General features: G+C 34.4%; 1 protein-coding gene across 1 annotated transcript in view; it reads right to left on the bottom strand.

Moving 5' to 3' along the window:
• LOC129231632 (cysteine protease ATG4B-like) overlaps window positions 1-14,543 on the bottom strand; it is a 62,459-nt gene that overhangs the window by 36,012 nt on the left and 11,904 nt on the right. Inside the window, exons 4-5 of the mRNA XM_054865999.1 lie at window positions 11,971-12,042; window positions 1,037-1,135 (exon numbers count right to left, since the gene is read on the bottom strand). Of these exons, the coding sequence (XP_054721974.1) occupies window positions 1,037-1,135; window positions 11,971-12,042 (171 nt within the window). The remainder of the gene's footprint in view (window positions 1-1,036; window positions 1,136-11,970; window positions 12,043-14,543) is intronic.

Raw genomic sequence — 14,543 nt, 5'->3', positions numbered from 1 at the left:
TGTCCCTGCCAGTGATTTCAGATGTCGCAGAAACTGGGAGGGTTTCCGGTCTCCTAGTTCCTCACGTCCGAGGAGCTGGCGAACGCGCTGTTCCTCAGAGAGGGAAATTCTTCGGATGAGCTCTGTTTTCAGGTGATTATACATGCCTGAAATGGGGGGATTGATGATGATGTCATCCACCTCCGACGCATATCGGCTATCCAAGTTTGCTACCACGTGGTGGAACTTCGTGGCGTCTTGGGTGATGTTAGCTAGCAGGAACTGCGATTCGACTTGTGCGAACCACACGGCGGGTTTCTCCGGCCAAAAGGGAGGCAGTTTCGCCGTGACGCGGCAGATGGAGTTGGGGGGTTCGGCTGAGGGGGCAGGATTCGTCGCTGCCGGCAGACGCTGCTCATCCATCACGATTTGCTGTTGTTGCCTCTGCACCGTTGATTTAAGATCTTCGAGTTGCTCCTGCAATGTTTGGAAGTCCATGTTCGGTTCGGGTCACCAGTTGTAGGTACGGGTTACACTATTTATTAACTGAATATTTACATAGATATTTACAATGTATTTACAAGTTGGAGTTGTGGACGAGAAATGGCGAGGAGCTGGTGTTGGTGGTAGTCGCTCGTCCGCGTCCTCGTACCTACTGCCCTGGATCCAGTTCGGTCATGAGGAAAGGAGTGCGCCTCCTAGCGGGCGCTGGTGGCGCCACATGCAAAAGTTGAGTAAAAGGCACACCGTTTCCTTATTTCCCGTTCCCTATTTTCTTATTAGGCCAAATAGTATGGGTACAGAGGCGGAACAGTTGCAAAGCGGATAGACAGGAGTTTACTGCACAATACAATTTTCAAAATCCCACAAAATATTCTTCAACCAAAAAAATCCTACTATGGAGTTCCCCTAAATTAAAAGGATATTTTAAATGTAAATCAAAGAACACTTCAAACTTCAGAAGAAACACTTCATTAGTTTCCGGATGCAAGACTGAATATGTAATAATTATGGAACATAATTATAAAATTCTGCATAAAAAAGGCATCTGTCTTACCTCTACCAAGGTGTCTGCAAATGAGAGCTTCAGCCATAATCATTTGGCCACATCTTAACATACATCCCCAATTTTTGTCAGTTTTTGGACCTGTTCCACCTGAATTGATTAAAGAAATTAAGCAAAAATCAAGTTTTATTCTTAATTTGGAAAGTGTCCATCAGAAACTTTCAATACAAGCTAATAAAACAATTAATTATACAGGACAATCCAAAAAAAGATGGGAAGAAATTTAAGAGGTTATAGTGCACACCCAAAGAAACCCTTATCAAAATTTGCCTGGTCGGAAATAACTCGCAAAGGAGCTGGCACAGTTGAAAACAAAGCCCATACAAACCTTAAAGCTCCAGTCCTGATGCAAGTCACCGTGTAAATACAACAGAAAGTATGCAAATGTCAAATGGAGGAAGAAGATATACGCAGAATTTCAACATGAATCATTTGGTTCCAGTTGTGGCGATTGGGGCTTTTAAGTCGGGGGCAAAAGAAAGACAACTAAAAGCCATAAAACTTCTAGTGGCAACAAAAAATTAAAAAAAAAGAAAAAATACAAAATTTTGTCACGACTGGCTGGTTTTGAGAAAATTGAAGCACATTAGTTGTTGATGCAAAACTAACAACTTAACTCACGTTTTTCTTAAGATTTTTATGAATTTGTAAACAATAACAACCCTTGAAGAAACACGTGAGTAAGACATGAATTAGACTTACATTATTTACCCCAAATTACTTTGAGGTGTCACAAACCCTTGGTAATAATTTTATCACACAAGTATGGCCAGGCGATCCTGTTGGAAGGGGCGAATGAGTAATACTTTATGGGGAGGGTGGACTAATGAAAATAAAACTTGCATGACTGAGCATTATATATATTTTCTTTTTTTTCTTTTTTTTTTCAATGTAAATGTAAAGTAATGTGTATTATTCAGAGTTTGAAAGAAAGTTACAAGTGTTTCAAGTACCAAGAATAAAAAAAAATGGAACAAAGAAAAAAAGGAAGAATTTCTACTAATATTTTGGATTTGTTATCCAAATTAAACCCTTCAACTTTTGATTCATTTGAGGACTCCTGAAGTATTTTCAGTAGTCATTAAGGTCCTCAATTGTACCTTTTTTGTTATGAAAGAAAGGTTGCAGCATCAAAATGGCATCTCTTTTTACCAGCTTTCATACCGAGCATAATGAAATACAAAAATTGCATTTGTAAATCTAATTTGAAGACAGTTATTGATTTGTTTGTTGATTGAGCTGTTTAATATTCTCGCATAAGTAAGAGTGGTTGCGGGCTCTTCCCCAAAAATTTTTGTTAGGAACTCAAATTTTTAGGCTCTTTGGTGGTTAGTAGGAAAAAGGAGGGATTGCAGGTCCCTCTCCAGAAAGTTTTTGAAATTAAAGGGTATATTTTTGAAAACAATTGCTTGTTATCTTTGATGGGTTGATGAGGATGAGATTCAGGAATTCCGCCTAGTGGTTTTTTGATATCAGAGCTTCAAAAATGCAATATTGGATATCGATAGTGATGCTAAAAACCAGGGGGTTTGGGATTGAAGTCCTAAATATACAATTTTAGGCCAACTTTGATGACGTAGCAGAAGACCTGGGGTTCAGAATTTTCCCCCAGAAATGTTTCGATGTAGAAGATCCAAAAATACAGTTTTGGATGATCTTTGAATGATGTTGAAAGATGAGGAAAGAAGGACATGAAAGGGCTGAAATTTTTCGAAATTGAAGCCCTGAAAACGCAGTAATAAGCCATCTTTTTAATGTAAGGGAAGGAACGGAGATCGAAAATTCCCATATTGGAAATTGTTTGAAATGCGATGGTTGGCCATCTTTGGTAGCGTTAAGGGAAAGGATGGGCCCAAGAGCTATTCCTCAACTTTTCGATATTGAAGCTTCAAAACGCAATGTTAGTGGATCTTCATTGATGATAGGGGTGGAGCTCGAATCAGACTCTCCAAGATTTTTTTCAGAAATGAAATTCTAAAAACAAAAAAAAAAGGTCCTCTTAACGTCATTTTCAAAAAAAATAATAATAATAAATGTCGGTTCTGGCGATCTTTTCAAAACTAAAACTTGAAAAATGCAAAAGTTTTGACAATCTTCGATGACATTGAAAAAAGGGGTTCAGGTACTCTCCCCCAGAAAAATTTTGGATTTATAATCGTAAAAATACAATTCTAGGCAATTTTTTGTAAATGTGTTGGGGTGGGGGGGGGGGGAGATTTTGGTAGCCCTCTCCCGGAAATTTTTCAAATTTAAAAACCTTTTTTTTGGGGGGGGGGGGGGCGATCGCCCCAATCGCCCCCCTGTGGATCAGCCACTGAGATGGCTTGTTTAAGTAAAACAATTGATTTACTAATATCTAAACAGTGAACATAAACTAAAAATTACTGCTTGTGCTAAATAATGTTTCATAAACAAATATACAAAGTAAAAGAAAAATTTATATTTTGAAAATTTCGACACATTTGCTTTTTTTATAATTTTTAGATTTGATACCTAAATTAGAAAATGAAATAAATAAGTTAACCATAAAGGAAGGGGGGAGTCGCCCCCTCCCCGAATTGCCACCACTATGTGGTTCAAGCACAATGGAGCACCAGTCCATTTCTGAACGAGACATCCGCAACTATCTGGGCATCATACAGTCAGCCCCGCTTACTCAAGTAACGGATAAACCAGAGGTTCCCAACCGGTGGTTCGCGAACCGCCCAGGGGTTCGCGAGGTGCAGGAAGGGGGTTCGCGAAAATTTCGGTGCAATGGCGGATTTTTCCTAGTTTGGTAAAAAATTATAAAATATTCAATTTGCACACATAGTTACTAATTTTTTTTTTTAATTTGAAAACGCGCCAGACTCTTGTATTAAGCTCAAAAAAAAAAAAAAATCTTTCAGCGGTTTTATAATCTTGGTTAAAAAGAAATTTTCTCATTTTTTTTTCGATAGACAACAAAAAGAGATATCCTTCCTTCTTTATTGCGAGGCGCCATGCAGAAACGTTGTATTAAGCTGTGGCGGGGATCACGATGACCTTAAAAAGGCGCCATCGCGTGGAGTCAATCAAACAATATATATAATATATATATGTCGAAAAAAATAAAGAATTCTCAAACAATGCATCATAGGGGTATTATTTCTAATCTGGTTGAAATATAACTCGGAAATTTCGGTCGAATTCAGTCATCGAATAGCAGACATGACAGCAAAAGGCTCCAAACTTAAAATTTATTACTGGATTTTACCCATCTGTTCGTTTTCAAAAATATATAACATCAGCATGCTCATAGTTCTGGGGAAATAGTTGTTAACAGACGTATTTAGAGATACTTTAGAGATGCTTGAAAACAAGTGATTTTGTTTGCAATTGGTTTTGCTACGTGAACTTGCTACTCTGTTTGTGAAGTTATAATCGTGTTGGTAATTTTTATGATTTAATAACTTTCTGCTGTTATGGATCGATGGTTGAAAACTGGTAGTTTGGTTGAGCGACAAATGGACAAGCAGTCAATCGATCAACCCTCAACATCAGCAGTAACTTTCGAATCAACACAGGATATTGAAATAGATAGCTGTAATGAACTGCCGCCTCCCCCGACTAAACAAAAAAGTGAACTAGGGGAGAAAAAAGGAAAAAAGCGAAAATATGACAGTGACTATTTAAAATGGGCTTTTATTTTACTGGAGAAGAGTCTGAACCTAGACCGCTTTGTCTTCTCTGCAACGAAGTTCTAGCTAACAGCAGTTTGAAACCGTCACTTCTGAGAAGACACCTCGAAACAAAGCATCCGACACACAAGGACAAACCTATCGAATATTTTAAAAGAAAATTGGAATTTAATAAAAAGTGTAGCGTCTCTACGTTCCTGTTAGAATCCAACGAAGATAGTAAAATGGCCCTTGAAGCTTCATATCGAGTCAGTTATAGAATTGCAAGATCTGGACAGCCACATACAATTGCAGAAAATTTATTTGGACCGTGTGCTAAAGATATTGCTAAATGTATGCTGGGAGAAAAGTCAGCAAAAAAAATTGACCTGGTTCCGCTATCAAACAACACAGTATCACGCAGAATTACTGATTTGGCAAGTAATGTGGAGAAAGAACTTGTGAATCGAATAAAAGAGAATAATTTTGCGATCCAGCTTGATGAGTCGACTGATGTAGCAAACGCTGCAATATTACTTGTCTATGTTAGGTATATTTTTAACGATACAATTAAAGAAGATGTACTATTTGCAAAACCTTTGAAAACCAACACAACTGGAAAAGCAATTTTCGAACTGGTCAACAGTTACTTTGAAGAAAATGGAATAGATTGGTCTTTGTGTGTGGGTGTGTGCACGGATGGTGCAAAATCAACGACAGGAAAATTTGTTGGCTTTGTGGTGCGAGTAAAGAAGATTAACGAGAAAATTGAATGGACTCATTGCTGCATTCATAGACAAGCATTAGCATGTAAGCGTATTCCCGCAGAATTATCCGCTACTTTGAATGATGCGGTAAAAATTGTAAATTTCATAAAATCACGTGCCACAAACTGCTGTCTATTTCACGCGCTTTGTGAGGAATTGAGAAGCCTTCATGTTACTTTACTTCTTCACACAGAAGTTAGATGGCTTTCCCGTGGCAAAATTTTGACACGCTTATTTGAATTGAAGTCAGAAGTCCAAGCATTTTTTGTTGATCATCCATTTCACTTGTCTACTTGCATATTCGATCCTCTTTGGATGCAAAGGCTTGCATATTTAGCTGACATCTTTTCAAAATTAAATGAATTAAATCTATCCTTGCAAGGTGCAGTTGTTAATATTTTCGTTGTATATGATAAAATTGAAGCTATGGTAAAAAAATTGAATTTCTGGATCCAATGCCTGGAAATGGGTGAGTTTTCTTGTTTCACTTCTCTTAGTAGTTTTTTATCAGAAAACTCAATGAAACTTGATGAAAGCGTTAAAAGAAATGTATGTGAACATCTGCAACGTCTTGAACTAACTTTTGACGAGTATTTTCCTAATAGGCGTAACGTCCCTCTCTCAAACAACTGGATACGCAATCCTTTTGAAGGAAATCCATGCTTAGAGAACACCCTGACATTACCTGAAAAGGAAATGCTCATCGAGTTATCCTGTGATAATTCATTGAAAACTACCTTTAAAGAAGTCTCGTTAATTGACTTCTGGCTCAGTGTAAGAAATGACTATACCGTTTTGTCCAAAAAAGCAATTCGAATTTTATTACCATTTTGTACAACATATCTGTGGGAGAAAGGATTTTCCTCCTATACTTATCTCAAAGATAAATACCGAAGCAGATTGAATGCAGAGCCTGATTTAAGACTCAAACTGTCAGACATTGAACCAAACTTTCAGTTTCTTTGTTCCGTCAAACAGCCACAAATATCGCATTAAGGATTTTTTCCCCAATTTAAAGTATGCTTAAAAAAATAGTTGGTTTATAAAACTTCTTGTTTATAATTTTTCTTGTAGATGTAGTTTTAACTTTTTATTAATGTTTGCACTTAATGATATTTTACAATTATATTTTTGTTTATTGCAATCAAATGCTGCAAAAAATGGAAAGCAAACATGCTGTTTTTTTTATTGTTTCTTACATGTTACTAATTTCAACATCAGGGGGTTCGCGAACTTTTTTGCCTGTTCCAAGGGGTTCGCAAAGAGAAAAAGGTTGGGAACCGCTGGGATAAACGAATACCCTGCTTATACGAATAAAACCTCCTGGAACCGAATATTTCTCTATAGGTGCAATGTTAGAAATCCCCGCTAAATCTAATAATTTCCCATGATAATCGAATAAAAGTAATCAGCTTTCGCACATATTTTTGCGGAGAAAAAATTTGAATAAGTTTAAAATAAATTAAATCAGAACAATCATCAACGTAAAAAATATAAAATAGGATTTTTCGGCAACAATGGGAGGGAAGAACAACATACACATTTCTATCAAAGCATTGCCACTATTCCACCTATAATTTCTTTTGTTTATTGTCATTAAAAAAAAACTAGATAGTGCAGAAGATAATTAAATTAAATAACAGAAATTTATATAAACGTCGCAAACAATAATAAATTTTTAAAAAATAAATGTAAAACATGGCAGGCGAGGAAAGAAAAAAAGAAAATTAGAAAAGTGTTCCCAAAAGACCTAGAGCAAGTAATCCACAATTAGGGACTCTTTCAAAAAATAATGTATACTGATGAAAGGTGCCAAAGCAGATTTTATAACTCAAGTTGTAAGTTATATTTTAACAATAATCATACGCCTTTCATATACTTATATATTATACTATTTTGTTGTCTACTATTTAGTTCATTACAAAAACTTTTTACCAAAATGTTAATTACTTCTATTATATAGTTAATTTATTCTTATTCAGTTTTTAAATACACAGTATTTCTTGGAACCGACTGTATTCGATTAAGCGGGACCGACAGTATTTCCAAACCTATTAGGATTTGTGGTACTGGTGCTTAGTTTGCTCATTTGCCAGATCTTTCATGCCTCAATTTCTTTTTGTGGCGGCAGCTGAAGGCTCTTATGTATGATACAACCGAGAGGAAACCCCGAAGAACTTGTAGCCAGACTTTTGGTCGCTGCAGGGGAATTGAGTGAAATGCCTGGTGTTTTCCTGAATGTTTGCCTCTCCTTTCTTCACCACTGTCTCGCAGTCATAACTTTTAGAGGTCACTGCTTGCCACTTGAGCAGCAGGGTTTGAAATAGAGTGCGGGATTGCGCGAAACGTGCACAAAATCGGTAAATCCCGCGCAATCCAAAGGTCTGTGCAGGATTTCCCCCCTCATAAATTCTTAAATTCGATAACGAACCCCATACCGGGAAAGCGGATAAAAAACATTTCAAAATCCATTTTCATTTTGGAAAGATGAAAAAAATTTAAAAAGCTTCCATCAATTCAAAGCAATTCAAGTTACATCGACTAATTCCGATTAGCTGGCATCAACGAATTCCGATCCGCCGACATCAACGGATTCCGATCCGCCGCCATCAACCGATTTCGATCCGCCGACATCAACCAATTCCGATCCTCCGACATCAACTGATTCCGATCCGCCGACATCAACTGATTCCGATCCGCCGGTCGAAATGCGATCCAAAAGCTACTGGAAACGACAGTCCGTTTTCGAAAGGTATAGGCAATTTTTTACTTTAACTTTTTGATCGTCAGAAAAAAAGACTTTGTGCAGTAGAAATGTTATTTTAAACAATAGGAACCGAACCCCATTCGGATAATTAGATCCAGAAAATGGTCTATTTAAAAAAATAATTGAGTGATGTGTATGTTACTTAATTGTAAAATATTTTATTAAAAATGAAATAATAAAATAAAATTGCAAAATTACTGAATAATGATTTGAAAATGGGGTTGATATATGACACTAAAAAATTCTAATTTTAAAATGAATAAATAGAAAAATGAAATAAAAATGAGTTATAAAAAATTTCTAAACAAATTTTTAGAATTTATAAAAATTCTCCCCCAAATTCAAAAAATCCCCCCTGGAATCTGAAGTAAAGGGGGACATTCTCCCCTAGAAATTGAACCCTATTTCAAACCCTGGAGCAGTTATTGGAATATTAGGTAATCAAATTTGCTTTATTAACCTAATAATTCAGTGTCTTTTTTGCCTTATAGAACAGCATCACATTCGGCATTGTCTAGTCCCTCTGCAAGTTACTTTTGACCCTTTAGATGAAAGCTATTTGTGTGGATTGAACTAAAATCTCTTAAAGTTCTGCAAAATTTTTTATGAATCAACCTGCACAGAGACAAATGATAAGATAAGCAAACATATTACACACACATATAAAGGCAGGGGTCTGTCCAGGATTTTTCACAGGGTCCGTTTTTTGTGAAAAATCAAATAATTTTGTGAAAAATGAATTAATTTTGTGAAAAATCAAATAATTTCGCAAAAAAAAAAAAAAAAAAAAAAAAAAAATTTTGTTCAAACGAAATTTTTTAGAATTTAGAGATGACACAATGGCACAAACTGCGTCAATTAAAATTAAAGTTGAGTGTTTTCATCTTCTATGTTGAGAATATCATTCTGGAGTGTTTTTTTTTTATATTTGGCAGGGGGGGGGGGGAATCGCTCTCTCAACTATCAATATTTATCTGCCATCCTACATTATGTTAAATCATACTAGAAATATTTCTGTACAGTATTTAAAATAATTGTAACAAAAAAATAAATAAATAGCATTTAACTTTTTGACCCAAGACACTCTTAAAAAGCACAGAATTTCGTTTAAAACTTATAAATTCCGTGATTTTAACAAAAATAAAAAGATATTTTAATTGTTTACCTCTTAACAAAGCGTAATAAACATCAAAAATTCGAAAAATCGGACTCCCATAGCGGATGCAAAGAGATCGCAATTCTCAAAGTGAAGGCATCAAAAGTATAAAAACGACTTGTAAAAGAAATAGTTTTGATAAAATTATTTTAAAATTGCATTTTAGAGTCCTATGATAAGACAATTTCATTAATATCTGCAGACACAGTTGAAGCAAAACAAATAAATAAAATAAACCATCTATTCAGCATTTTAATTTTTGACTCATAACAGAAAATGGAAATTTGCTTTAAAAACTTGAAATGAGAGTTCTAACAGAAATAAAGAGACTTTTCATTTCTTTGCATCCTAATAAAGCGAAGTTAGCTTGAAACAAGAATAGTGATGTAAAATACCCGGGTATTTATTTTAAAAATTTATATTAAACTAAAATACTTTTCCGTATGTATATTTATGCAAACCATATGCAAAACAATAAATTTTTACCCAAAAATTGTATTTTGACCACGTATTTAAAGAATTATTGTGTGAAACACAACTTAGCAATCTAATATGGTATTCACATTTAATGTGTTGGATATGCCTAATCAATGTTGATAGCGAAATTTCAGATATAAAAAGCCATTCTACAAAAAGTAAAAAGTTTAACTGGTTACAAAAAAAAAGCAAGCATCAATTGAGGCAGTGAGAAGCAAAGGGATGTAAGTGAACATTTTAAAGTTTTGAGTAAAACACGTTTAGAGACAACATCCTAGGTAGGCTTTCATTGAATTTTTTTTTTCTAAATCATTCCTTTAATTAAAAAAATTATAATGATAAATTAAATTTTTATATTTGTAATGTTTCTTTTTACGGTTTATGTTTTAAAAAGAAAATCATCACCTTTTTATACCACCTTTTTTTTTTTTTTTGCAAAATGCGCAAAAACAATATTTACCTTCCCATCCTACATCACTAACTTCGTGTATTAAAAATAGTTTGAATAAATTTTCATCATGAAGCACTGGGGAGCAAATACAAATGAGCAAGACAACAGAAAACAATATTTTGACTTTTTTTTTGCTTATTAATGTGAAAATTGTTTCTATATTTGCCACGTTATCACTTAAACAGCAATAAAATAAATAACATCATAGTCTTAATAACTTCTCAGTTTATTTTTCCAAACATCCTTCATGCTCCTTTTTTTTTCTTTTTTCGTTTTGGATATGAGTAACCTAGATTGTGATTTTGAAATCCTGAAGTTCATCACTGAATTGCTTATACTTCTCCAATTATGACATTTTAAAGAAAGATTCTTTGGTTCACGATATGTTTCTTTCATAATTGCATCAAGTCTTTCAATAAAAAATACTATACGCCGTATAAATACCGTAAAAACGCAAATATTGACAAGCTAGTAAAATGATGAGAATATTTTCTAATCAAGTCTTTATAAAGGTTCAACGCTAGACGCTAAGTGGTGATAATTTTGAAGTTGGTAACCCTATTTGAAGCGATCATATTTTTTCCCCACCCTTACTATCCCTTTGCAGTTCTAAGTTCATTTCACAGATTATATATTATTATTGTTCATTAAATCATGAGCAGGGAGAAAAGTGCTTACCTTTTCTCCCTACCTTTCAGAAAAGTTTACAACAACACCGCTGCTAATTAGCTGTGATAAAACAAAAAACCATTATATTTATTTGTCAGTAGCAATTATTTATCGCTTGCAGGAACATCACAAGAGTGCCTTTTTTTTCAAAATTAGCGGATTTCGTTTAAGCTGATCCCTTTAATTTGACTTCAAAAAATGTTCCAAAAATTATCGGTTTATACACAGAAATATGCGTTATTTTGCTTTCAGATTTGCTCTTTCAATAAACAATTTGTGAAAGATCCGATCTTGTTTATCAAAATTTTGTGAAGGGTCCGATTTGTTTGATTGGGATTTTGTGAAAGGTCCGTTTTGGTTGATCGGATTTTTGTGAAGGGTCCGTTAACGGACCCAAATATCCTCTGGCCAGACCCCTGAAAGGTCAGCATAAGATCAAAAAATATACTCGACTTTCCTTGCAATTTTAACTCTCAAAGAATTCATATTAATACAAACACAAAAGTGGCAATCAGCAACAGGCACTGGGTCCAGATAGTCTGAGGATAGCTGATTTTTTAATCCTGAATGAAGGCCAAGAGTCTTTTTAAAACTATTCCTCCTTTGTAAATAACAGCAGTTTCCTCTAAGCTACTCCAAATGTCTACCCCCTACTGAAGTAGTCATTTTTCCAAATTTCAAGATAAGCTTGGGATTTGAAAAGCTGAGACTAATGATTGTTGTTTCTGCTATCAGTGCAGAATTTTAGTCCACTAACATCTTTCAATTGTTTGATAATTTAACCCTGAACACAGTGGAGCCCACATGATGGAACAGCCAATTTACCACAAAAACTTACTCTAATAATAGACATCAACGGTTTGGTTGGTGCATTGAAAAATGTATTACATTAAGCGGGATATTCTTTTAATCGATTTTCGAATAAGCTGGCTTGACTGTATTATAATCATTGAGTTTACTTTCAAAGAGTGCATGAAAGTTCTATACAAAAACCACTTACCAATGGCAGGAAAACCTGATCTGTATGAAAACCATATTTTGCTGCGAATCAATTTTCTTATATCTTCTATGTCTAAATGGGGAAAAGACAACCATGAAAAACCAAAAACCTTATGTCAAAGGCAGAAAGACAGATTATGCAATATCAAAATTAATAAGATACAAGATGGAAGATATTTTATTCAAAATACAAATGCCGCATTTAAAAAGAAGGTATAGCAAAAATATGAGTTGGGAATTATTCCATGCTACTGAAACATGCCACGAGTATGGGACAGTATCCTTTGTGGCGAAATAAAATGTGAAAAGCTATTTCTAGCTTGGGCAGTTGATCAGCATTGATGTAACATATAACACATATGTAGCTGATTAGAATCAAATCTGATTCTAATCTCTATCTCTCACACCTACTAGAAAAGCTAGAAATAACTTTTCACATCTTATTTTGGCATAAAAATCCGGGCTGGAAAATTATACTGGCCGACATGCCCGGGGCATGTAAAAATTCCGATCGGGCATGAATCTTTTACCAGGGGTAGAAGTGACCAACTTGTCACATATAGGACATTTTCCACAAAAAATATAGGACAAATATAGGACACATTATATGAATATTTTTGCTATGAAAAAAGAAATAATACATATCATATATTATTCAGTTATTCTTATCAATGATTTTGTTTAAAAAAAACTTCAAACAAAATACCTTACATCTATAATGACTTTCCTGTAGTTGAAAGAATAATTTTTGAAAAAGTGTACTTTACAGACTAAATAACTAACCAAAATTTGAACAAAGATAATTTTTATTTTTTCTTCCTCACTCATGACCCAAGTACTAATTCCACTGCTCTTAGATTTTATATTGTGAAGAATTAATGTCCTCCTGGTTCAACAACTCCACACGAAATGTGGTTGAGCGATGCGATTTTGCCATTATAATTCCACTTATTACAACAAACTACGTTTTAACATCATAAGGAACTAACCATTCCACGATCCCAAAATTCCACAAAAAGAAAAGATTGCAAAAAGAAAATTAGAACATTCCGATCAGAAAATGTACCGAACACAAAAATATACCAACGAAAACCATGATGGAAAACAAAACAAACGGCTGTTGCCCCCCCCCCCCCAATGCAAAATTCTAAAACCAACTTTACCATACTATACTAAAACCAGCACTAGTTCTCGAAACTCCACCCACTATAGAGTGACGTCACATTGCTGTAGCTAATGAGAGAAGATGCCTGTTGCAGAATTTAGTCATTTGAGTTTTTTAATTTGAAATTCGTTTGGGCACGTACTTTCAGCGAAAAATCCGATGTCAGAAAGTTTATTTACAGTTCTTTTTAAAAGATATATATGGTATAAAACGGGAATATAGGAAATATAGGACATTTTTGAAAAATATAGGAAATATAGGACGATTTTGATGCTTTTTTTGAAAATATAGGATATATAGGATTACTTCGACCCCTGTTTTACCCTTACATGCTTGGTTCCTAAAACTTTATTATTTTGTATTTTATTGAAAAATTACCGTATCCTTACTTGAAGCTCAAAATTTATTTCAAGCCCTACTGCTAAGATGGTTTGCTGTTTCTGGTTTTCGTGGAAGTGATCCTTCCCACTATATAATTTAAATTTTGTTAAATTTAATGACGGCTTAATATGTACTCGATTTATTAAAATTATTTTTTTTATGATTTATATAAAAATAATTTGTCTGATTAATGCTGTATGACAAATTCAAATGCTTTTATTGATATACATTAAGGAAAACTGGGCATGTATCTTTTAGACAAATATCAGGGCATGTAAAATTCTAAAGATTTTTCTAGCCCTGATAAAAATGCAGCTGTCCAATTCCTTTCGACTCTACTCTAGATGAAACTATTAGGTGAAAGTCTGAACTCTTTTAAAGCTAAGCAGAAACAAGAACTAAAACCACATTTCCAACTGAAAGTCAGTTTTATTAATTATAATAAAGGTATTAGAATACTTTGGAATTTACAAGAGAATGTATAATTTTTGATTTAAAGTTTATTTTGGTCCCAGAACAGTTCTCCTCTCTTCACAAACACACATATGTTTGAAAGATTATCAATAATAAATTTAGCTAATAGCCCCCGTGACAGGTTGACTTAAAACTTTTATTAGCCCTTTTAACTGTTAGCATGTTGTGTATATATAATTTATCACTCCTAGAGATGAAAACAATCGGAAAAAAAAACGTAAAATTTTCGAAAAAAACAAAAAAACCTTTTTTTTTCCCAAAAGGGTTTATTCATTTCGGAAAAAATGAAAAAATGATTTTTTTTCAATTTTTCAGGGAAGTTTTGATTGAAATGTTCAGCAAAAAGTGATTAGAAATTTCTCATACTTAAATTCTAATGCAATTCCCCCACCCCCTCCTTGTATGTTAAAATAACGTCTAACTAGTGTTCCCGCTAGACCATTTTTGAAGAGCGCAGCGCCCGGCCCTTTTCCACATCAGCAGAATGCGCCCTGCTCTTTTTTTAGATCGCAAAATGCGCCCCCCCCCCTTTAAGAAAAAAGGAAATGGCACCC

Source organism: Uloborus diversus, chromosome 1, assembly GCF_026930045.1.
Source record: "Uloborus diversus isolate 005 chromosome 1, Udiv.v.3.1, whole genome shotgun sequence".
Classification (NCBI taxonomy): Eukaryota; Metazoa; Arthropoda; class Arachnida; order Araneae; family Uloboridae; genus Uloborus; species Uloborus diversus.
Note: the sequence above shows the minus strand (reverse complement) of the source record. Positions and strands in the feature narration are given on the sequence as shown.